Source organism: Hydra vulgaris, chromosome 07 (assembly GCF_038396675.1).
Source record: "Hydra vulgaris chromosome 07, alternate assembly HydraT2T_AEP".
Taxonomy (NCBI): Eukaryota; Metazoa; Cnidaria; class Hydrozoa; order Anthoathecata; family Hydridae; genus Hydra; species Hydra vulgaris.
The window spans coordinates 6,350,811-6,377,688 of NC_088926.1; the positions used below are offsets into that span (position 1 = coordinate 6,350,811).

A 26,878-nucleotide genomic window follows, 5' to 3' on the forward strand; every position below is an offset into this window, starting at 1 on the left:
AGTCATGGCATACATTTGGCTCTGGTAGATGTTTTATATGCTATTCATACAAATTTAGTAGAATCTGATGACGAATATTTTGAAACAGAACTTGATAATTCTTCAATAAGTGACGAATGTGATGATGATGAGGAAGATTATGAAAAAAGCGAAGGACAAAGTTGGCTTGAAGTAGCTCCTGCCAATTATGAAATTGAATTTGTTCAAGATTTTTCATCAGTAATAAATAAAATTAGAAAAATTGCTCGTTTTTTTTGAAAATCACATGTAAAAAATGATTTTTTGCAAAGAGAGTGTCAAGAAAAACTGAGAAAGGAAAAAGTGATGATAATTGATGGACGTACACGCTGGAACTCAATGTTGGCCTGAAAAGGTTATGGCAATAATCTTTCCAGCGAAATCAAAAAACTATTTCTCCTAAAGAAGATCCACTGTCCTACCTTAAATGTAAGTCGCAATGCAGATAATTGATTCCTTAAGTCTTTCGATATGTATTGTGTTTTGATATTGAGTTGAGTTATTAAAAATGAGAGTCTAGATAAGTTCCATAATGATCATGAGAGTGAAACATTCCCACTAAATCAACACTGAAGACAATTACTAGGTTGACCAACTTGATCAAAGGGTCTTTTGGAATGGAATTGAAATCTAGCAGAGTCAAAAGTTGTTCAAAGTCCAATCTGTGAGCATACGCTGTCTAAATGCTTTCCACATCGAACAGCAATATAATTGGGACCAAAATAAGAAACTGCGTCAGATTTTTTAAGCCCATCTGGTTTGATTTTAATGCTTCCATAGAAAGACAAAATAAGCTTGTGCTTTGCGGCAATGAATCGTGATCAAAAGAGAAACTCAATATTCCGTATGCATTAATATACAAGCTTGTTTTTTAGCAGCGGTGATTCCGAATGGAATCCGAGCTTTATTGTCTTGACTTATAAAGCACACATCCTTGGGGCCGGAAAAAAAGCAAGTTTCTTCCACATTCTTTATAGTCGCTGTACAAAATAAATCATCCGTGTGACTTGAATAAAGATCGTTTTAAGCTCGCATCAACTTGACCGGAACCGTGTCTTTTCCCTTCAAACAATTGGCTCTGTTTTAGCATCAACCGAGTATATAAAGTACTTCTGCTAAGATGGTAGCCTCACTCTTCAAGTTCAGCACCAAGCTCATACGATTTTAGCACTTTATAAAGTAATTAAAGAATTATAAGTGAAGAAGACTAAAAATGAGACTAAAGACTAGAGACTAAAAAGTTATATTTAGGCTCAATATAGTACAATAGAATTTATTATTTTTAATTTTATTAGCTAAAGTTGAACTCTCAACCTATACACTTGCATCTATGCTTAGCAAGTTGAATGATGACGCGCAATAGCGCGTCAAAGATGATGGGCAAAAGGGACAGTTTGTTCTGGACGGCAGATATCCAAGGGGCGCCAAATGAGAAAAACCTACAAAAAAAAAAAGGTCCTTCATCTATAATATAGGGAAATTTTGATAAGGGCGCCAATCAGGGTTGCTGTCCCAGGCGGCGTGACGGTTCTTGGCTGCCCTGGATCATTGAGGAACTCTTTATGTAGTATTTAACAAATAAGGTAATATACTTTTTATATTCACTTAAAAAAATTTTCTTCAATTATTTGGGTTATTTTTAAACAATATATTAATCTTAAATGAAGCATTTTAAACAGGTATACCCTACAAAACTCGTGTTAATTAAAAAGTATTTTTAAAAAGTTCCAGTTGAAAAAGTATGATTACTAGTACCAAAAGCTTTTATTAGACCAATGAAAACAACAAAAGAAAATTGAGAAATTTTAATTGAGATGTAAATATTCTAATGAATATATATTAATTGTAATATTATAAATATTTATTATTACTTTTTTAATCGCCTCTGTAAATATGTTTACAAAGTAAAAATACAAGCAAAAAGTAGTTCAAACTCAAACAAGAATAAATGAAAATAATAAAAAAAAGGAGATCATTTAGGAATGTTTTCTTTGAAAAATTTTTTAAATTTTTTTATAGTATAACAGTTATATCTTATGATGATAACTAAGATAATTTAATGTTTAAAAGAATTTGCTGTGGAAAATTTCTTTAAAAACTTTTAGAAAACACAAAAAGAAATGAAATTTGGCTATAGTCAATAATGACCTCATCGTCACCTCCATTGAATATCAGCACAACTTATGCTATATATTTTTTTCAGGTCACACTCCTAGTTTTATTAAAATTAAAAAATCTATAAATGTTTCACAGAAATGTTTCTAATGTTTCTATAATGTTCTATAAACTATAAATGTTTCACAGAAAAAAAAAAAAAAAAACTTATTATTTAAAAAATATGTAAATATAAAATTTGATGCCATAGAAAAATAAAATTAGTTTCAAATAATTAATGCTCCTACAAACTCGGTTTGGATTCAGCGCCTGGCCGTTTATTATACAATTGTTCATAGCAATTCTTTATGTTTAAATCGTAGTGTAGAATTGAGCTAGTGGAGCAATTTTTACTAAATCCAAAAGATCTCATGAATAGTTTTACAAAAAAATGATGTAAAAAAACTATATTTAAACTTAATATATATATTTTTATAAATATTATAAAACTTTATATATATATATATATATATATATATATATAAGATACCAGCGACAAAAACTTGCTTTAGACCGTCAAAAAGCGTTCTTTAAGATTAAAAAATAAATATTTTTATAACTGATCACCCCACTGAAAAGCTTCGAACTTTACAGTTTTTAAATAAAGTGGGGTGGTCCTAGATACACGATCATATATATATATATATATATATATATATATATATATATATATATATATATATATATATATATATATATATATATATATATATATATATATATATATATATATATATATACGAGGTCGTAAGAATTATTCACTATTAAATTAAGTAAAAAAAAAATCAATTTATTTTTAAAAAAATAATCAATTTATAAGGTAAAAGTTCAATTTGAAAAATATATGAAAATGAGAATAATCATGGTTCTTAATTTATATAACGTATATTAGATTTCCTCCAAATCGATTCAATTTTTTGGCTGATTTCAAGGCTTCATTAAAAAAGAATCTAAAATTTGAAAAAACGCAAATTAATAATAAAAGAACGTGCCTGGCGATAACTAAATATCATATTTATTTTAAATTTGTATAACATACTTTTAATTTTGCATGTAAATATTTATTTGAAGCATTTAAATATTTTACTAATAGCAAATTCGCATCGAAAAAGCAAAACAAAAACCAAAATATATTGACAAAAAAAAAAAGAATTACGAGACCTTTAAAAAAAGAGAAGCATTAGAAAAAAAACTAATTGCTTCATGAAAAAAATCAAGTTGTCATTTTTTTAAATAAAAAAAAAAAAATGTCGAGGCATATACTTTTAATAATTCACTTTAAAACGTGAACGGCAAATTTAAACGGGATTTAGTAACAAATGTGTAAATGTGTGAAAAAAATAATTTAGCGAATAACAGAAAATAAAATTCAGTTAAAAATAAAATTATAACAAACATATTTAATACAAAAATTTATAAATAAAAAACTTTTTATGAAAAAAATTTGCGATAGATTTTTTGTTGTAAAACTATCGCTGATTCTAAAAAATGTCGTCATGTAATAAATTTTTGTTAATAAAAACGTCGCAAATTTTAGCGTATTAAAGACTTCTTTTTATGGTTTATTAGACATGGCCGGTAGCCGATGGGAATAATTAAGCAAGTTAATACGGTTCTATTTTATTCCATGGATGATGAGTTTTCTAATAACACTGGTAAGCTAGATTCATTAGCAGTATCGTTTTCCTCAACAGAATCTGAATCAATAGTAACAGTTGGAGGTAAAAACCGTAAACTCGGACGGCGAAAATTCGAATACTCAAATGACTTTTTATTAGTCTTTTCTTCACTGTTTTTATGAATATCTTCCGTACTACTATCAATATATTCTGTAGAATTATTAACGTCTTTGTTTGATGAGTTATCGTTTTTATCATGTTTTAGAAGACCTCTTGATAATTCATCTGCACTTAAGGATTCAGACTAAAAATAAAAAAATACAAAGAAATGATAATAAAATAAATAAGTTAAAAATAAATTAAGACAACACAAATGCACGTCAGTAACATAAACATCAATTTATATTTTGTATTAAAACCAATTTGAACCTTATTTTTGTGCAATTCATTTTGATAAGAGCTGCAACCGTGGTAAGAATGCCTGTATAAATCATTGTTTTGATCATGTACATTGAGCAGTGGTGAGCTATTAGCGTTATCACCCACATTGCTGCTGGGACGCCGCCGAAACATATTACGCATCCTTTCAGATTCAGTAAAGGTTAACGATCTTCGAACAGAATTTGTCAAGCTTCCAATAAAACTACGGCGTTTTCCACGCTAAATAAAAAAGCGTTTAGAAGTATTACCGACACTACATTTGTTAAATACATCACGTGACACGGGAGATATTGCAAAAGTGTATCATCTTCAGTTAAAACAATGTTAGAAATATTAGTTAAGCAATGTTTAGTTTATTGTAAAATTGAAATGCAATATACAATTAATAATTAATTTATAATTTTAAAAACCTTGACGAGTTTAAAATAAAAACGAAACTATTTAGTTAGATAAAAACAAAACAAGAAAACAATAAAATAAATAACTTTAAATGAGTCATATTAACGCGATTAACTTATTTATGTCTGGTACCACTCATTTCACATACCACTCATTTCACATACTTTATTATGGGTTAGAATTTTACTAAAATTAAAGTTCAAAATAAAAAAATAATCATTGTTGACATAACAACTGTTTTGCTTGTAAATCAAAATTCAATTATACAAGTCAAAAGATGGAAAGTGTCCGAAAATCAAGTAAACAAAATATGATACATTAAATTTTATAAAAAACCAACTTTTTATAAAATTTAATGTATCACTTTTCATTTGTAAAAGTTGAAGAGATAAAAGTTGTATATTTTGCATCGATAGACATATCTCTAACCATAGCAAAATCTTTTGTTTCATTTTTTCTCATTATTTTCATTTTGTTGGAATATTTAAAATTTATATTTTTTAAACTTTTTTGTTTTTTAACTCTTGCAATAAATAAAATAATAAAATAATAAATAAAATAATAAATAAAGTTTCTTAAGAAAAGAAATGGAAAATTATGAAAGGTTCTTGTAATAATCAAAGTTTTTGAAAATACTTCTTATGACTAAACCGGAACGAAAAAACCGAAATAAATCCAAGTTATATCGAAAGTTCTTACCTTAAAATCAACTTCTTCTCCTAACTCACCAGATATTGTTCTTCTCAATTTAGGACCAGCTGAATGCAAAATGCGAATTCCAGCCTAAGTAGATAAAGTATAACAAATTATTTCCTGGTTCAAATCGCATTTGAAGAAATAATTTTTGTATATATTTATAAATACTTTAATACATACATACAAAATTATCTGAAAATAAAACTATATATATGCATATATATATATATATATATATATATATATATATATATATATATATATATATATATATATATATATATATATATATATATACATATACATATATACAGATATATACAAATATATAGACACACACATATATATATATATATGTATATATATATAGTATACATATGCATATATGCATATGAATACTATATATATGCATATATATATGTATATATATTTATATATATACACACACACACATATATATATATATATATATATATATATATATATATATATATATACAAACAAAGAAAATACAGCTTTTTATGGTACTAATAGTTTCATGCTTAAATATGATCTCACATTAAAATGATGCATAGGCTGCATCATTTTAACGCGAGATTGTAAGATCTACAACGTTTTACAATTTTCCATTCAATTGTTGGGCATATTCCATTTTCTTTTAACCTCCATACCTCCTTAGATAATTAGATAATCTTGTGGTATTTACGGCTACCTGATAAGTATTTGTCTATTAAATTCAAAAAGAGTTTACCAATATTGGTAGAAACATTTTTACTATATTTGATAGAGCTTGAATTAGTTTTGGAATATAATTAAGTTTGAATTTGTAACCAGACTTTTTTAATGCATCCTGATACAAATTGGCAGTTTCAAAAAATAGTTTCATTAGATGAATTAGCTAACAGCCTTAACTCTATAGAACGAGGAAGTTGCTTTAAAATGCTGGGAGGGTCAACATATATATAACTTAGTTCATCATTTAGCTTACGAAACGGTCTAAAAGATTGGTCATATATCATGAATATAATATTATATAATGCTCTATTAAATAAATAAATCATATTTGTTTATTATTGGGCACTTTTATATGTACAAGAGTTTTTGTATTCTATCTAAAATACAAAATATCATTTAATATATATATATATATATATATATATATATATATATATATATATATATATATATATATATATATATATATATATATATATAGAAGAGTTATAAATATCATTTAATATATATATATAACATTTATCATATAACATATATATAGAAGAGTTATAACAACATAGAATATGTATAATAAGAAATTATGATAGAACTAAATTAGGTAAGTAGTTAAAAACCCATCAACATAAATCAAAAATAAAAGTATAACACGAAGATACATCAATCACAATTATACATCAATAAAAAAAATTGATGAGTAAACTTAAAAAAAAGATTTATCATTTTGTATAAAAAAATTAACAATAAGTATAAAGAATTATTACTATAATTTGAGTTAAACAAAAGAGTAAGATAATTAAACAAAACAATGCTTGGATAAGATAAATAAACAAAAGAATGTTTGGGTAGATAGATAATTAAATAGATAAAAAAGATAATTAAATAGATTAAAATAAAAGATAAATAGATTAAAAAGATAATTAAAGCCTATAAAGCATTTTGTTTTTTAAACAGAATGAGAAAATCTAGAAAATTTTGTTATATGTTGCTTTAAGTGTTTTACATATATGATTAGTTTTGCAAATTAGCTTATTTACTGTTAACAACGGTAACCTAGCTGCAATTGTAACCTAGTTTAAAAAGGTTATCTTTGTAGTTAGATTATCATTCTAATATTGTTCTTATGAACTCCCAGGCTAATAATAACTCACCTATTATTATCTGTAAAACATTTTTGGAGATGATATTGGTTTATGTAATTATGTATAATAATCTTTAAAAGTAAATTTTTCAACTAAACTTTTTAACTGTTAACTGTAAACTGCTAATAAACTTTAAAATTGAAAAATAATTAAAATTTAAAAATAAAACATCACACAATTTCCAGATGACAAGAATGAGAAATAACATGCTTCATGCACCTTATTCATAAAAAAGTTCAAATACAATGTACCATTAATGAAACAGTTGTCTCTGCATTTTTCTTCCTCCTCTCTTCCTGTCGCTTTTTTTTAAAGCGCCTGAAATATTCTTGAATCAAAAACGTAGCATAAAACTTTCCAACAGTGATTCCTTCATCACCTTAAAAATGTTTTTTATTATCATAAAGTAAAAATAAATTTTTTAACATTTTTTTAACATTTTGTTATAAAAACAACAACAAAAAAATGTTTTATTAATGTGCTTACATTCAGGTTTAGGCAATATTTTATCTATGAGCTCTGGACTTGTCCGTGGCCATATGTGCTTTATAATTTTACGAAGTTCATAATTTTCTTTGACCATATTTGACTTAGCTTTAAAAATAAATAAAATAATAAAAAACAATATTCATGTTTATTTAAAAATCTAAGATTTTCCACTTTTCTTCAAACTGTTTGAATTCTAACCGAGAAGGTATACAAAAAATAAATAAAAAAGAACAACGTAAAACAATAAATAAAAACAATATGTACAAGCAATATTCATTTAGTAAAAGTAAAAACTTTACAAAGTTTCTCACAAAGTTGAACTAACAATAAGTTTAAAATTTTTTTGTGGGGATCAACAAAAACTTTAATGGATTACCTAAATACAAATAAAATTCTTAACTGTTAATTTATCATAAATTAACTGTCAACATGTCTTCTGTTATTTTAAATGAGATATAAAAATTTTTTTGTAGCGATACAAAAAAAACTTAATTAAGAACCAAAAAATTTCTTTCAAAACATACATAACACAAATAACCGTATAGTTTAATTGTTCTTACACTATAGTTTAAATGTTCTTCAGATAGGCAGTAGACTCATGGTAGAATATTTTACTTGCAGTCAAGAGGTTTTTATTGAAGTCAAAAGTTTTGTTTCTAACCTATGTCTTTGGAAGTATCATGCTTAACTTAAATCTACATGCAGCAGCCATGTTTAACATAGTTCATTTTCCTAAAACTCTATAATTTTAATTGTTTGAGGTCTTGTCCACTGTAAAAAGTTTTTCATCTGAAAACAGTAAAATCAGCATGTCTTGCACCTGTCAAACCTTTTTGCCATGTTAGCAGTAGTGATTAATGGCTTAGCAGTTGGAGTCAATGACCTAGCTCTAACATCATCTTTTAAGATTATTCACATTTTTGTATTAATTATGTTCATCTCCTTGGACATATTCCTGATTGATCTCAGAGGGTTTCTGACAAGCCTAGTTTTGACAGCCTTATTGCTGCTAGTATTCTTTTAGGTCTTGGTCTTCCACTACCTTTATTCTTTTTACATGACCACAAGTCTGAAAACGAGCTTGAAAACGAAAAACTGTTGTTCTATGTACACCTAGAGCTTCAGCAACTTGATTGGGTGGAATTCCAACACTTAGAAGTTCAATAATTTGTTTGTTTCTTGATTTCATTTTTTACATTTTTTTGAAAAAAAATTAACTTTTCCTTCAAAGATATCTAATCGGCACTTTATATTTTGGAATAAACCATTTTCAAAATGCTAGTAATAATAAAAAGTTAAAAAAAGAACATCAAAAGTAAACCTATTTTAAAATGTACTTTTAACTGCAGCTCTTTATGAATTATAAAACATTGAAATTATGTTATTCATTTTAAAAGTAGATGGTACCATAATATTTAAAGGTGTATTTTATGGAGAACTATTTTCAGACTTCCTATAAAAATAAACTTCCAAAGATTTTTCGATAATAATATGCAACTTACTTAGTGTTATTGCTGGTAAAAAAAAAAATATAGTGAAAACAACATGATGGTAACATGTAAATAATTAAAACTTTTTATCTATTCTATTTTTTAAAATGAAATATATCTTGTTCAACCAACCATTTTTTTTATTTTTTTAATACTTTTAAAAAAATTGTATTTTTAAAAAGTATTAAAAGAATAATAAAAATACATTTTCTCTAATTAAAGGTCTCCCTCCAACAAACAATTTAAAGTACAGTTTGAAATGTCTCTATTGACATTTCAAACTTTTCAATTTTTTCAAAATGATTTGTGTGATGTTGTGATGGTATTCAATAATTTTTTTGAAAAAACAAACAAACAACCTAAACATTTTATGGTATTGGTCTTTTGTTTCACCATTTACTTTAAATGTTTAAATATAAAGTAAATGGTGAAACAAAAGACCAATACCATAAAATGTTTAGGTTGTTTGTTTTTTTTTTCAAAAAAATTATTGAAAACCATCACAACATCACACAAATCATTTTGAAAAAATTGAAATTGACAATTGAAAAAAATAAGAACTACTCATATAATCATCACATCAAAAATAATGACTCATGAATCTACATAATATAAATGATGTATAATAGAAATGATATATATAATTAAGGAAGAAACATTAAAATGAAATGTATTCAATTTAACAGTAACAGATCTATAAAATACTGGAGAGTATATTAGACTATCATCTTAAACATGATCACAAAATTTCAAACACCAAAATGTTAAAACAAAAGACCAATATCTTAACATGTTTAGATTTTTTTTTATTTGTCAAAAGAAAATTAACAAATATCTCATTTGTTAGAATGCTTACAAACTTACAAAGATTTGTTTAAATTTTTTTCAAATTTAAATCATAAAAATCTCAATAAAAAACTTTAAAAAATCTTTTGTATTGTATCAAGTATTGCAAATAGAACATTTGCATATCTGTTACTAAAAAATATAATTTTACCAATACATCAACTCTTAAAATAAAAAATTTAATAATAAAATAAACAACACCACCACTCAAAACCCATCTACCTAGCACCTTATCTTTTATATCATTATGTTTAGTAAAATTCTCAGTAGGGTAGTCGCGGGTAATATGAGCAAGATGTGAGTAGTGAAGTACAAGATGCTTTATGTTTTTATGAATTGACTTTATGCGGTGATAACAGAAAGCAGTATAATTAGCATAAATTTATTCATAGTAATTAGTAGCTCTCATCTAATTAAAATGCTATTAAATTTTTTGTTTTGTTAAAACTTTATCATTATACATCTAAAAATCTGTGGTGTGAAATTTTGATGTCAAAATATAGATATTTTTGAAAAATGTTAGATTCTTATCTAAATTTTTCAAAGAAAAATGTTAGATAAGAATCTGTTTCATTTTTGTTTGAAAAACAATGGATAGGAACATTTATTTTTGACTTAAAGATACTATTTTCATGTAATATGAAATTACCCAGTGTTTTTAGTTTTTTAGTTTACAAAGTTTGAGTTAATAAAATTGAATAAATAACAAATCGATTTTTTTTTAAATTTCGGTAAAAACAAATCAGTATTGTTTCAATAAAAAAGTGGCCTAAAACTTGATCTTTTAATGATTTTTTTGTTAATAAAGAATCATTATATTCCACAAATTAGTTTTAGTTGTCAGTTTGGTATTTTTTTACTTTTCTAATGATATTTTTTAAAACCAATTTAAAGTGCTTATATTATCAAGGGGTTTGGATTAAATGAGCACTCTCGCTGCTTTTTAAAACCTCTCTGTTTTTAAAAATTTTTTTTGGATCCAGTATAATTATTTTAAAAAATTCCAATTTTCGCTAAAGGTACTTAAGGTACTTAGAGCTCATTATACCTAATCTACCGTATATACAAATTTTGACAAACCTTCTGGTCTTTTAATATTAAGCGATGTTCTGATGAGCGCAAACAATGTAGAATGAAAGTCAACTGTTCCATCATTATTCATCATCATATTCATACTAACAAGACGCTGTAAAATAAAGAATAAAATCAAATAAAAACAAAAAACCCAAATCAAATAAAAAAAAAAAAAAATCAAATAAAAATAAAAACATATAAAATAAAATAACAATAAACAAATAAAATCAAATAAAAACAAGCAAAAAATCAAATAACTAAATACAACTAAAATGTTTAAATAGATAACACCGAACAACTAAATGTTTCAACAACTAAAATGTTTAAATAGAAAACACTGAACAACTAAACATTTCAACAACTAAAATGTTTAAACAGATAACACTGAACAACTAAACGTTTCAACGACTAAAATGTTTAAATAGATAAAACCGAATAACTAAACGTTTCAACAACTAAAATGTTTAAATAGATAAAACCGAATAACTAAACATTTCAACCATTAAAAAAGTCGAGAAGAAAAAGAAGAAAAAAGAGAAAATTATTTGTTTATATAGAACAATGGAAAATAATAATCGAATCACAAATTTGAACATGTTTAAAAAAAATTACTTTGCAAGCTTCTCGGTGAGGGCAACATTTACCAAAACCAAGAGGGGGTTCAATTCTTTTTAACATGGTAACAATATCGATATGCTTCATACGCCCTCTTAAAAAATAGTATACACAAAATTAACAAACCCCTCTTTTCAGCATTTTGTATACAAATAATAAAAAAAGTTTAAACACTTACGTGGCATTTGGATCATATTCAGACCAAGTACGAACATATTCTTCTAGGTGGTGTGGCCCAAGTATTGACCAATCACGAGTTAAGTAATCAAAGTTGTCCATTATTACAGCAACAAATAAATTTATAATCTAAAATAAAAATTATAAAATAAAAAACGAGTTCACAATTTGCTGTCACAATTTTGAGCTTTGAAAAAAAATCTGTTTATTAGATGGAACAAACCATTTATTGATGCTGGTTTAAAATGCCAGTAATAATAAAAGTTATTCTAAGGAAAGTTTTTAAATTTAAATTTAATAAATGATTAAATAAATTAGCACTAATGCTTCTTCATATTATTTACCACTTTATTATTTATCGAGTCTTAAAAAAAAGTATGAGATAAAAATTTTAGATCATAGCTTGGTTTGAACTACCTAAAAGAGAAATAAACACAAAATAGGATCAGAGCCAAGACACAAACAAAGAGGTGCAGGTAAGCGATTAGGGTTGCCTGGGAAATAAGTCACAATCTTAACTAAGTAAGAGATAAAGAAATACAAGAGTTATTAACTTTAGTTCTAACAGGATCAATCGTGCTAGAGTTAAGCTGTTCAGTGTGATAAGTCATTGAAAAAAAAATTGAAAAAATGACAAAGAGTGCAGTCTTAAGAACAAAGGGAACAATAAAGAACAAAGAGAAAAATAATTGAGTGAAGAGGTGCTAAACAGAAGCCCATAAAAGAAGGGTCAGAGAAATCAAACAAGATTTTAGGATAAATAGGCGAATTGATGTGTCCAATAAAAATATGCGTCCAATAAAAATATGTAAAACTATTAGAAATAGGTAATTTAAATTAGTTACAAAAAAAAAATCTAGTAAATTTTGAAAGAGGTTGACTCAACCCGAACTGTAACAGAATCTCCTTTTTTTTTTTAATACTTGTCTGATTGATGCAATTTTTTAATTGACAAATGATGTCAATACAAAAAAGTTCTTTGAGTTATAAATGTTAAGCTGGGTTTTCCTTTCGCAGTTAACTTTTATATATAAGAATGTTTATACATAAAATATAACATTCGTTAAAAACAGAATAGAAGATACGTAAATTTAAAATTACTGTGACATCAGTTAAAAACAAGTTCTGCTAATAAAATCTTAAAATCAAAAATACTATTTTCTTTTTTTGGAATTAGTAAAATAATTTGTAATGTTAACTAACATAAGTTTGGAAACATAGAAAAAAAAATTAAACAATTACTGCTTATAACTTTTTATTGTATAATATACATTGCATGACTTTTTTTTTATAAACCTGTAGTGGCTTTTTTTAAGACCTGTAATGACTGTAACATATGAATTCAAATTTGAACTTTCAGAAAACAAATGTTTGTATGGTTTTTGTATTCCCTGAAATTCACAGAAAACGAATTTTAGTATTCCCTGACTTTTTCTGAAATGATTTTTAAGGACAACCACTTAATGCATATGAATGTCAGTGAGTTCTGTGAAGACATTGGATAACAATACATATATAAAACTTCTTTTTGCCTTTAAAGAAAATTTTAAAAAATGGACATAGCTTTTTTGTGTTTTAAGGTATGGATTTAAAGTATGATTTTGCAGTTTATGAACTAATTTTTTCAAGTTTTTTTAAACATTTTAACTTAAGTAAAGTTTTACATGCTACAAATGCTGCAACTCTTCAAAAGCAATTTCTAAAGGAAGCTTAAAGTAAAGCTTAACTTTGAGCTTTTCCAACCATAACAATGTTTGAAAAAAAAAAAAAAAACAGGTGACTTTAATAAAGCTCCTAAACCAAACTAAGATTTACACCTGCTCCAACTGCAGACCAAGATCTTTGCTTGCTCCAACTATTTTCAATATTTTATAATAATGATGTGTTGTTAACAAAAAAATTGTGAACCATTTTGGAGTTTTTATGTTAACACTAACTTTTGAACAAAAATTCTTCATAATTAAGAAAAAAAGAGCAAATTTGACTTAAAAAGATTTATCCTTCTAAAACCTAGTTGACAAAAATGTCTTCTAGATTTTAAGATTTTAAAGTACAAATATTAAACACAATTAAAAAATATAGTGCTCTAAAACTTACCAAAAATGAACATATCATGTTGAAACTCATAAAATAAACATAGGCAAAATATGATCCACATTTGCGAGTGTTGTCAATTTGGCAAACTACATCTTCTTTGGGAGTACAAGATTTCATGATCTGTTGCCAATTTTCTCCTGTAGCAGACCTAAAACAGAACAGTTAAACTTTACAAACTTTTTTGCACAAAATTTCTGTTAAAAATTTATATATATATTAAATATATATTTGCATACCGAAACAAAAGAAAAGCAGAAGCAGCAAAGGTTTGAAAGTTGTTATATTGATTAATAGCTGAATCATCATTGTCAATACTTATTGTACCAAAAACCTGATATAAAAACGCAATTATAAAAGAGATAATTTATTGTATAGATTTTAGAGAATTATAAAAAAAAATTACCTGCATTCCAATAACAGCATAAATAAAAAATAATAATACAATGAGTAAGCCAACATATGGAAGCGCCTAAAAACATACAAGTGACAGCTGAATTAGTTCACTTTGATACTTTCAAATATAATCATAAAAATATAATATAAATACAAAAATATATAATGCTGTTTTAATAGTTACACATTCATCAAGAAAAATTAGTGAGTCAAGCAAATCCGATGAATACAAATAAAAAGTGAAAATTAAAAGAAAATAAAAAAATCAGCATTATTACTAGTTAAGTTAAGATTAATTAAGGCAGGGATAAGGTAGGATTAAAAGGCATAAAATTGGGATGATAGCGTATACATATAAGACTTTATATAATAGAAACTTATGTGTCAAACATGTTTGATTTCATTTCAGCTAACTAATTTTAAAACAATAACATAATAAATAGTTTCATCCCAAATTCAGTTTTCATGCTGTTTAGCTTTACCTTTAAATGGTTTTTTATTCTATGTATCAAAAACTAAACTATAGTTAACACTTTTTAAATCAAACCTTTTGATATTCTATTTGTATCCCTGGCTACACTTTTTAAATCAAACCTTTTGATATTCTATTTGTACAAAGGATTTTTCTGCATTGTTCAACTAGCTCTTGCATTTTCTTTCGTTCTTATTAATAACTTCTTTTTTTTTTTTGTATTTGATTTAAGTACATAATTAAGCCAACAAGACATCTTTCTATTTTTATACATTCTTTGAAATAAACATATTTGTTATGTAGTTATGATTCAAGAACAAATAGTAACTACCATTTAAATTTACATTATGTATTGTCATTGGTATTTATTTTACAAAGTTAAAATCACTTATCACTTTGGTGGTAATTGTACCAGGCTACATTTAACTGTACTTTATTGCATTATAAACTGAAAATGCATTTTAGTACTAAATGGCCTTGAAAAGCAGATTGTTGAGGTGGTTGAAAACTCTGAAGATATTAGTTTTGTATATTTTAATTGCTTGACAGTAATTTAAGAAAGCTGTTGAATAATGTTCATAGTATTAAGGAGTTCATATATTCAAGCCATATACTTTTCAGCTCAGTTTAAGCTTTCAATATTGTTGATGTGATTTGAGTTTTCAGCGTCATAACTAATACTATGGTGCGAAGCAGACAATAAATAAAAAAATTTAACTTAAGAGTTTTACTGCCATACTTGATGAGGAATTTACAAAATTGTTCTGAATTTATAATAGTTTTACTGCCATAATTGTTGAGGAAATTACAAAATTGTTCTAATTTTATGATAATTTTACTGCCATACTTGATGGGGAATTTACAAACTTGTTCTGATTTTATGTTTATTGTTGAATTCTTAATTTCAAAATTACTAAATTCAACTTGTTTCTCAGTGAAGAGATATTGGTTGTTAAAACCTTTTTATTGGAGTTAAAGGGATGAGAGAGAGTTGTAAATACAAACTTAAAGAAAAAAATAAGAGCAGCCTCCTTAACTGTAGTGACCCTGACAAGTTGGTTACCCTGGCAACTCTGGTAAATACAGTATCAAATACACACATATATATCAGCCCTCAGATTTGAAAAAAAAAAAAAAGGTTGGCAACTTATTGCCAAACCTAATTCATTTTTAGTCGTCAGCAGGTCAACACAAGATTTTCAACACAAAGGTTTTACCATAACAACAGAAATAAAATTGGTAAAAAAATAGTCAACCTAAAACACTTTTAGATAAGCAGTTAGGTTGCCATTATCCAATGCCAACCTTAATTTTAAGACCTGAGATATATATATATATACACACACACACACACACACACACACATATGTATATAAGGGTGTCCCAAAAAACTAATTTTTTTGCACGCATTTTTTTCCCATTCCCTTATGTCTACTGAGTTCGTATATATGACTAAAAATTTTTTCTGAGGTCAATTCAGCTATATGTAAAATCTCAATTTCTTAATTTTCTCAATCTCAAATTTGAAGCCTGATTCACAGAGGGGGTCGATAATGATGACTAATTAAACAACCGTTGTGTTTCTGTATATTGCTTTAACTGGATTTTGTCTATTATTTAGATTTTAACCGCTAATAGTAATAATTAGAAATTTGAAAACTGTATAATAAAATGTAATTTTCTTTAAAGGGGACACAATTTTAAATTTCAAATTTTAGGGGGACACTAAATTTTTAAAAATTTATTTTAGCATTAATTAATAATAAAAGTATTAACTGAAATGGATCTTACTTAAAAAAACAAAAAAAAGAAGGTTGAGAAGAGAAAGTACATATGTCAACGAATCCAATGAGTCTGTTGTTTCTCCTAAAGTATGGCAACCATCATAAATACTCTAAGATACATCCAGTTTCTAAAATCACCCAGATAGAAAAAATAAATATTTTTTTAAATATAAATATATTATAAAACAATAAAATTAAAAAATGATCTAATTTATGCAATTATTGATTATCCCCCCCCCCCCTCAACTTCTTAAAATGAGACACCATGAGGCAAAAATTTATGTAAGAATAAAAAACCATAATGTTAAATACTTGTCTATTTTTATTTTAGATCAATAAGATTTCAATCTTCTAAGTTGGCTGTAGTCTGCCCTCAGAAGAATGAGAACAGGGACCTGATCTGCAAATATCAGATCCCTAAAAAATTCTGAACAAAGATGTGTTAGATGCCTGTAATAGATGCTTGGAAAAAAGCAGTGTTTCAAGATTTTATCATCAGTGAATCCAGTGTTAGGGATAAGATACTGAAGCTCCAGTAAAGTTGTGGAGGAAGGAAAAAGCCCCAAAGTCGTTAGATTTATTTTTTAAAAATTTGATTTGTGTTAACGATTGTGCATAGAAAAACATACACCTTATTCAGGACTTTTTAGGTAGATACAAATCTGACAATACGCAACATTAATTTTAATAAAATTTAATACTTGTGGCCAGGGATAATAGGAAGAAGCTTAAAAAAATCTTTCCAAGTCCTAGTTAAAAAATATACAATTCATTATTCCTGGAATACATATTTTTTAACGCATTATTGTATTTTTTTTGAGAAAATGTGTAAAATTTTGATTTTTAACAAAAAATGGAATTTTAGAAACTGCTGAAATCATGGTCTGAAAATTTTCTTTTACATGTATTTGCAATCAGGGGACACTAGAGAATGGGGAAAAACTTCATGCACATGATTTTAATGAAATTAAAAAAAAAAGTGTAAATTTGGGACACCTTAATATATATATATATATATATATATATATATATATATATATATATATATATATATATATATATATACACTACCGTGCAAAAGTCTCCGCTCATTTGTAATATTTCAATTAAGTAACAAAAGTTTGCAAGAAAATTGCGTTTATTTTTAATTGTTTATTAAACAATGAATTAGACAGTAAATACAATACATTTTAGGATGATTTTAAATATATAAAATCAATAAAATGTTAATATACAAAGTTGTAAATGTTAAATTTTATTTTCATCATTATGAGACCCCTTGGAGCGTATAACAGCAGGACATAATCTTGGCATTCGGGCTAATAATTTATTCATGGTTTCCGCTGTTATCTCATTCCAAGCTTTTTGCAAACGTTCCCATAGCATTTGCTGATTAATAAAAGATGTTTCACCTGCTTCTCTGATCTTCCGATCCAGTTCATCCCACAACTTTTCGATGGGTGATAGATCTGGTGATTGAGGAGGCCAAGTCATAATTTTGCAAACTTTTCCCCTTTCTTTTAGTTTCAAATAATTTTTGCATAATCCAGATGCATGTTTTGGATCGTTGTCCTGCTGCATGATGAATCCTTTCCCAATTATACGAATACCAGATGGAATCGCGTGCTTAACCAAAATATTATGGTACATGTGTTTATCCATGGTAGATGTGATTTTAACTAAATCTCCAGTTAACCCATTGCCAAAACATCCCCAAAGCATAATATTACCACCTCCATGTTTTACAGTACTTTGTATACATTGAGGAAGCACTCTTTCATTAGGTAAACGCCTAACATGCACGCGACGTTGGGTACCAAAAAGTTCGAACCTACTCTCGTCTGTCCATAGAACTTTCTTCCAATTTTCTAATCCCCAAATTTTATGCATTTTTGCCCATTCCAATCTTTTCTTCTTATTTACTGCCCTCAACAAAGGTTTACGTGCAGCAACGCGTCCAATTAAGTTGACTGATCTTAGTCTTCTTTTTACAGTATCAGTTGATACTGGCTTTACCCTTGTTTTGTTGAGTTCTGCTGTTAAAATTGTGGCTGGAATTTTTCTATTTCTTTTGCTGGACACAACAATAAACGTATCTTCTTGCCGTGATGTAACTCTTGGTCTTCCAGAACGTGATCTGTCACTGTTGGAACCAATATCATGCAATCGTTGTAGAGCATATCTCACACCTGATTCGGATATTTTTAACCTGGAAGCAATTTTTCTATATGAATAACCTTCTTCACGTAAAATACATATTTTGCCACGAAGTTCTTCACAATATTCTTTCTTTACTTTCACCATTTCTCAAATTCTTTATTAAATTCAAGACATTAAATGCGCACACTAATGCCATTTTCAAGTATAAATATAAACATAAGTCTATTAAAAGCAACCAATTAAAATTACTGAAAACATCCTTACCATGCCGGAAAGTATCATGCTACTGTCAAACCTAAGCTTACAAAAAATATTTTGGTTAAAACTTTTGTGCAGTTTTAAATTTAATAAAGAATACTGAAGAACTTTATATGTATTTTACGTGAAAAAGGTTATTCATATAGAAAAATTTCTGCCATGTTTTTAGCAGCAGAACTCAACAAAACAAAGGTAAACAAAATTATTTGAAACAAAAAGAAAAGAAAAAAGTATGCAAAATTATGATTTGGCCTCATCAACTTTTTATATTAACATTTTATTCTTTTTATATATTTAAAATCATCCTAAAATGTATTGCATTTACTGTTCCTTGCAAATATTACACATGAGCGGAGACTTTTGCACGGTAGTGTATATTAAATACTATTTTTGTTTATTTAATTCATAATGCAAACTGCAAAACTTATCAATTATAACAGTTAAGTGAAATTTCTTTAAAAAGATTTTTGTACTAAAATTCAGAAACATCTGAGTTTTGATAAGAATTTATTTTATTCATTAAATTATCAATTTTACAATAAGACAAGCATCAAATCAGTTAAATTAATGGTAGTATCACGAGGAAAGTTTTTACCAAGTTTTTTTAATTAAACTAAACAAACAGTTTTGATGTTTTGAAAAAATCTTAAAGTTCAGAAATCTTTTTGTATAACTTTATTTTTTCTACAGCATTTATAACTAGCTTCCTTACTTCATTGAAAATTTCTTGGCTTTTCCCATGATTTTGAAAGAATTTGAATAAACTGAATTAAAAAAATTTCAAAGATAGTTGATCAAGATTAGTTAGACTTCATTGCTTTTGTAATACTTAAAAGTGATTAAAATATTAAATTTTACAAACAATTTGGCATTTAATTATACTTTTGTTTACAAAAACTTGATTTATTTGCCCTGTATAAGAGCAAATATGCCGGAAGCCTTTTTTTAAAAAAAATCCACTTTAATTAACTGTTTTCACTTTTGTGATTTGTATTATGAACTGAATCAAAATTTTCAGCTGGTATAAGAAAGTTTGCAAAACATTATATTATATATCAAAAACTGAAAAAAATTTGCATGCTACTATATATATATATGTGTGTGTGTGTGTGTGTGCGTGTGTGTGTGTGTGTGTGTGTGTGTGTGTGTGTGTGTGTGTGTGTGTGTGTGTGTGTGTGTGTGTGTGGGCGTGTGTGTGTGTGTGTGTGTGTGTATATATATATATATACACATATGTTATTTATCGTTTAGAAATAACAGAAGTGATATTTTGATATAAATGTCGATAATTTTTTTAAGCAACATTTATACAAGTGGAACACAAATGTTAAGTGTTTGGTAAGAGAGCTATACCCTAAACACCAGTGGATTAATTCCAGATCATTAATTAATATCGATGATATTCATATATCTATGAACAAGGGTCCAAAAAGTTTTGGAGTCTTTTTTTTTTAAGTAAATTATAATTAAAAAAATAAAAAATAATATCAATAAAAACAATAATACAAATAAAAAAAAAATTCAAAAACCTGAAATGACTTCATAAATGTCCAAAGAAGTTTGCGTATTCCTGCACCTTTACTAAGAAGTTTCACCAGCCTCAATCCACGAAATAATCGAAAAAAATTGAACTTAATGGTGTGACCATGCTGTCAAAACAAATAAATGATTTTTAAGTTGTTTATCTAAAACAATCTTGTTAATAAACACAATAATTATGAAAGGTTTCACTGAATTTGTAACAAAATTCCACTGAATTTGTAACAATTTGTTTAATAGTAAATAAAAATTATAAATAGTATTGATATGAAATGATTATAAAGTGATAATTTTCACTGAAAATTAATTAATTTTCAAAAAAAAAAAAATTTTCACTGAAAATAAACAAAAATTTAATCTGTTATCTATTTATTAAACATTACATACTAAATAACAATAACATGCTCAACAGAAAGTTGTTAAACTATCTGTGTTCGTGTGAGTGTTAAGGTGTAAATAGAAATACATTTTACATTTTTCCTTTCAATTCATCACCATGCTACCTGGCGTGGTGTGCATTGGATCTTCTTGACTCTACTCATGGGTTGTTGATTGTGCCTCGTTGTTAGTGGCAATGCAACACTAAGGGTATAGCTTTAAAAAGTTGAATGACTCTGAGGCTAGCTGGTAGCAAGTTTCCTGGTTTTCTAAACTCTGCTTAGGAAACCAGACCGATCTGTTTGTGAGACTAATTTAAATTCCCACTGTGCTTTAGATTGTTGATAACTATTTCCCTTTGATTCATAAAGACTCCAAAACACACATATTTGGTCTGAGCATATACCTACATACCAATCCTCTTGTTTGTCACAAAACCAGGTTTGAATCCTCAGATTATAGTTTTATATTTTATATTTATAAAAAGTGATGACTTTTGCCAAGACTAGGCTCTATCTTTATATATTTCTTATTCATCCCTGTTTGGAATACTGTTGCTAAATTTGGGCTGGTTCTTCTAATAATGCTCTTTCTCTTCTAAAAAAGATCCAAAAACGCATTGTAAGTGTAGTCTTCTGTCAATTGTTTCCTTATCTATAACTCTATTCTCTTTTTCTAGTAACTCCTAACTTAATAGTGGTTGCTTGTAGCCTTGCTGGGAGTGAACCAGAATTAAAAATGTATATATACATATATAACCAGTTCAGTTCTATATATATATATATATATATATATATATATATATATATATATATATATATATATGTATATATAGAACTCTTAACTGGTTGTCAGAAAGTTTTTCTGTATTTTGTTGACAAAAAGTAAAATTTAAAATGCAAGACCGGAATTTTTTATTTTATTAATTGATAGACTGCCTGCCCCAACCAAACCCTCAGTCGATGTAGCAGCACTCCCTTGCGAGTCAGGCTAAAAGATAGTAGATGTAGCAGCACTCCATTGCGAGTCAGGTTATTTGTCAGTCAATGTAGCAGCACTCCCTTGCAAGTCAGGCTATAAGATAGTCGATGTAGCTACACTCTGCGCATGATATACAGTAAAAAATAAAAAATAAAAACATTTTATTAAAAATAATAAAAACATTGTTTATATTGTTAAAAACATTCAGAATGTTTTTAAAAACATTCTGGTCAATTAAATTTGCGTTTTTGCGGTTTTTTTAAGAAACGATTAATTTGTAATTAAATTAATGGTTTTTACTTTATGACAACACGCAAATGTTGGATGAAAGTAATTAAAAGTGACGTATTTGTTGGCGTAAGTATAATTTTTTTCCTTCCGTACTTTCCAAATGCAACAATCTATAGAACTATATATATATATATATATATATATATATATATATATATATATATATATATATATATATATATATATATATATATATATATATGTAGCTATCTAAAGAGATATGAAGTTTAAAAGAAAAAAACATAAAACACACAATAAAGTGGAAAATTATAAAACGCTGTAAAACTATCAAAACAACACCCAAAATTTCTGTTTCTAAAGTTAAAAAAAAATATGACTACTTTGACAAAGATGTAGATTCAGTTAGACAACCCTTGTTACAGATTCATACAGTTGAGGTTGTAGATATCAAATGCAATGGTGGAAATTGTAATGAAGCGGAATTGACAAATGACAAAAAGCTAAGAAAATTATCAATTGTGTGTCGAGAAAACATGAAGAAATAATTCACAGATGTTAAGCATAAAAGACAGATGTTGAGCATTAAAGAATGCCCTTTGGCTGAATAACAAGTCACATGACATTTGGCTTTGGTTAATGAAACAAGTGATAGTAAATCCCTTGAGCAGCAATTGTGGTAGAATTTGTAGAAAAGAAAAAGAGATGGGACACTAGCTCAAGCTTAGCAGCAGGTCCAACAACATTAACATTTTGGAATCTTGCCAAATCTGAATCTGAATCTAAATCTAAAATGGAATCTATACAAAGACGACATCATTAGAAGAACCAGCCCAAATATGACAACAGTTTTCCATACAGGAATGAATAAGAAATTTGAGAATGGAATCAGGAGTGAGCAAGCACGATAAAGAGAGGCGACTATGGCGGATGTTAATTTAAAAATCGATTGTATATATGGTTTCCATGAAAGGTCAGTAAATAATAATCCAAGAAGACATAAAGAAGAGTACTTAATGAGAGGGTTGCCATTCATTAATACAGGAATGTCGACAGTATTGTAATAGTTGTTTGCAGTAAATAACTGAGTTTTGTTGGAGTTAAAATTTACAAACCACTGTGAGCCCCAATATGTTATAGAAGTGAGATAAGATTCAAGATTGGCTGCCTATTCTAAGCAATTGAAAAAAGAAGACTTTAGTCAAGACAAGAGTCTAAAGTTGAGTCATCAGCAAAAAGAGCTACTTTAGATGTAAGGTTGTTAGGAAGATCATTAAAGTAGATAAGAAATAAAACAGGATTAAGGATAGAACCTTGAGATACCCCAGAAGTTACTGGAAATAAAGAATAGTGAGTTAGAAAGAAACGATTTGATAATCTCAAAAACTTTCCCAGATACATCAAATGAAACAAGCTTATGGAGAAGACAAGCATGCCAAACTTATTCGAAAGCCTTAAATATGTCAAGAGCAATACCCCTATCCTTTCTGCCTCCATCTAATGAACAATAAAATCTTTCAGTCACAGTAGTTAGCAAATCAGCCGTAGAGCAAGAGGATCGAAAACCATATTGATTGTCTGACAGTAAGTTATTTGACTCAAGATGGAATGTGAGAAATTTTTTTATCAAAGACTCAAAAACCTTGCTGATAACAAGAAGAAGACTGATTGGATGATAATTGGAGGGGTCAGAATGTTCTCCAGAGTTTTTGAAGATTGGAACAACAGATGCCACTTTTCCAGCAGGCAGGAAAACAAGACTCAATCAAGCACTTATTAAATAGTTTAGAGAGGATTGAAGAGAATTCTGGAGAACAATTTTGTATGACTATAACAGGAATGTTGTCTGAACCACAAGCTGTCGAAGAGTTTAATCGAGATATGAAGCAGGAGTAATTTGAATATCTAACAATGAGTTAACCTGTATACATATATATATATATATATATATATATATATATATATATATATATATATATATATAGATCTATAGTTTGTTGGCTTTGGGAAGAACGGAAGGAAAAAAGTGATTCTTACGCCAACATATACGTCACTTTTAATTACTTTTAACTTTCGTCCAACATTTCCGTGTTGGACGAAAGTAAAAACCATTAATTTAATTACAAATTAATCGTTTTTTAAAAAAACCACAAAAACGCAAATTTAATTGACCAGAATGTTTTTAAAAACATTCTGAATGTTTTTAAAACATTTTAAATGTTTTTAACAATATAAACAATGTTTTTATTTTAATTTTTTTTAATAAAATGTTTTTATTTTAATTTTTTTTAATAAATTGTTTTTATTTTTATTTTTTTTACTGTAAATCATGCGCGGAGTGTTGCTACATCGACTATCTTATAGCCTGACTCGCAAGGGAGTGCTGCTACATCGACTGACAAATAGCCTGACTCGCAAGGGAGTGCTGCTACATCGACTGACAAATAGCCTGACTCGCAAGGGAGTGCTGCTACATCGACTGACAAATAGCCTGACCCGCAAGGGAGTGCTGCTACATCGACTGAGGGTTTGGTTGGGGCAGGCAATCTATCATTATTAAAAAAAAAAAATTCCGGTCTTGCATTTTAATTTTTACTTTTTGTCAACAAAATATGGAAAAAACTTTCGGACAACATCTAAGGGTTCTATATATATATATATATATATATATATATATATATATATATATATATATATATATATATATATATATATATATATATATATATATATATATATATATATATATATATATATATATATATATATATGTGTGTGTGTGTATATATATAAATATATATATATATATATATATATATATATATATATATATATATATATATATATATATATATATATATATATATATATATATATTGCTTTTATGGAGTTCAGATGCATGCTAGAAGGGAATTTTTGCATTTTATAGTAGTGCTATGAAACAACTGAAAGTGCTTGCATGATTGTATGTATGTATTTATGTATGTATGTATGCATGTTTTTTTTTTTTAAACTTCAAAATAATTACAAGAAAAGAAAGAAAAAATTTTAAATTTGTTTTCACTAATTTATTGTTGTCAAATACATTAAAAAAAATAGTAATAAAAATAAAATTAATTCAACAACAAAGCTGAAGCTAGAAGAAATACTTTACATGTTTTTTTAATCAACTTTCAACATGTTAGTTATTTTAACATTAAACATTAGTGTCTGTAAAATATATGATGACTTTTACATTAGTAAAGGTAGGTGCATAAATCTGGCCATCTACTAAAACATTTTTTTCTACTAAATTCTATCACACATTTTAAAATCTGTTATTGCATGGTATGAACATTTTTTGCTGTGTCTTTTTTAAGAAATATCAACTTTTTATATACATACATACATACATACATACATACATACATACATACATACATACATACATACATACATACATACATATATATATACATATACATTCTCTAAATGTGTTTAATTTAATTAAATAACAACAAATTTAAAACTTTTTTGAACAGATAATATTTTTAGAGGTACGGCAAGACCCTTAAACATTTAAAAGATCTCTAATATATATATGTAAAAAAAGTTTAAAAGATCTCTAATATATATATGTAAAAAAAGTTTTTAAAAAAGTAAGTAAACCTGATACTAAAAAGAAGCAAAAATATATAAACTTTGAAAATCACAATTATTTTGTTAAAAACATAAAATTATATATCATCAAAAAAACTTGTAAAATTTTTTTTTTTTGTTTAAAATCTCAAGTTTTTACAAAATAAAATAATAATTTTTTTACAGAACAATTATTATTGCAGAAATTTCTATATAATATTGCTTCTTTCAAGGACCAGGTTAACCGATTTTTTAGAACTTTTTAAAAATATATATTAGGGACCCTTTAAATGTTCAAGGGCCCTAGGGTACCTCTAAAAATATATATTTTTTTAAATTATACCCATTTTGAACAAAAAATAAAAAAATGCACCATAACATACATACATGGATAAATTAAAAACTTACATATATGCATAAATTAAAAACTTACACATATTCATAAATTAAAAACTTACATACATGCATAAATTAAAAACTTACATATATTTCTGTTAAAATTATATCAATAATGCTGCCCAAGACAATAACAAAATCAAAGATATTCCATAAATCTTTAACATAATTCTAAAAAAAATATAAAAAAATCTTTTAACATAATATTAAAATTAATTAATTTTAATATTATGTTAAAAGATATTAATTTTAATATTATGTTAAAAGATATTAATTTTAAAATAAAGATAATTTTTACTCATATTAACCTTAGGTCCATAAGCAGTTAAACTAAGAACAAACTCAAATAAAAACACCATTGTAAAACCAATGTTGAAGCCATCTAGAATTCTTGCATATAAAGGGGATGCTTTGTATACCTTCATATAAATAACAACTTAAAACAAATTGTTTTTCTTTAAAATAAAAATTTATTATTTTAAAATAAAATTTATTATGTGTGTGTTCTTATTTAAATTCTTATTTAAATATGACATTGTGAAATAGTTGAAACAATTTTTTTACAACCATTTTTTTCCAGGTGGCGTTAATATTGCTTCTGCTTTGCAGATCAGGATATTTTATTATGATAGTATCACTTGAAAGATTACCAAGTTATAAA

At 26.6% G+C, this 26,878-nt stretch overlaps 1 protein-coding gene across 2 annotated transcripts in view; it reads right to left on the reverse strand.

Moving 5' to 3' along the window:
* Positions 1–3,525: 3,525 nt before the first annotated feature.
* The window catches only part of LOC100215858 (muscle calcium channel subunit alpha-1), a 117,832-nt gene continuing 94,479 nt past the window's right edge, over positions 3,526–26,878 (reverse strand). For both annotated transcript variants that reach the window (XM_065800885.1, XM_065800886.1), the window contains 14 exons: positions 26,526–26,636; positions 26,305–26,388; positions 20,586–20,705; positions 14,393–14,458; positions 14,226–14,320; positions 13,990–14,137; positions 11,894–12,021; positions 11,713–11,809; positions 11,107–11,212; positions 7,688–7,795; positions 7,453–7,580; positions 5,331–5,414; positions 4,221–4,451; positions 3,526–4,095 (listed from right to left, as the gene is read on the reverse strand). In XM_065800885.1, coding sequence (XP_065656957.1) covers positions 3,793–4,095; positions 4,221–4,451; positions 5,331–5,414; positions 7,453–7,580; positions 7,688–7,795; positions 11,107–11,212; positions 11,713–11,809; positions 11,894–12,021; positions 13,990–14,137; positions 14,226–14,320; positions 14,393–14,458; positions 20,586–20,705; positions 26,305–26,388; positions 26,526–26,636 — 1,809 coding nt within the window. In that variant the 3' untranslated portion in view covers positions 3,526–3,792. The remainder of the gene's footprint in view (positions 4,096–4,220; positions 4,452–5,330; positions 5,415–7,452; positions 7,581–7,687; positions 7,796–11,106; positions 11,213–11,712; positions 11,810–11,893; positions 12,022–13,989; positions 14,138–14,225; positions 14,321–14,392; positions 14,459–20,585; positions 20,706–26,304; positions 26,389–26,525; positions 26,637–26,878) is intronic.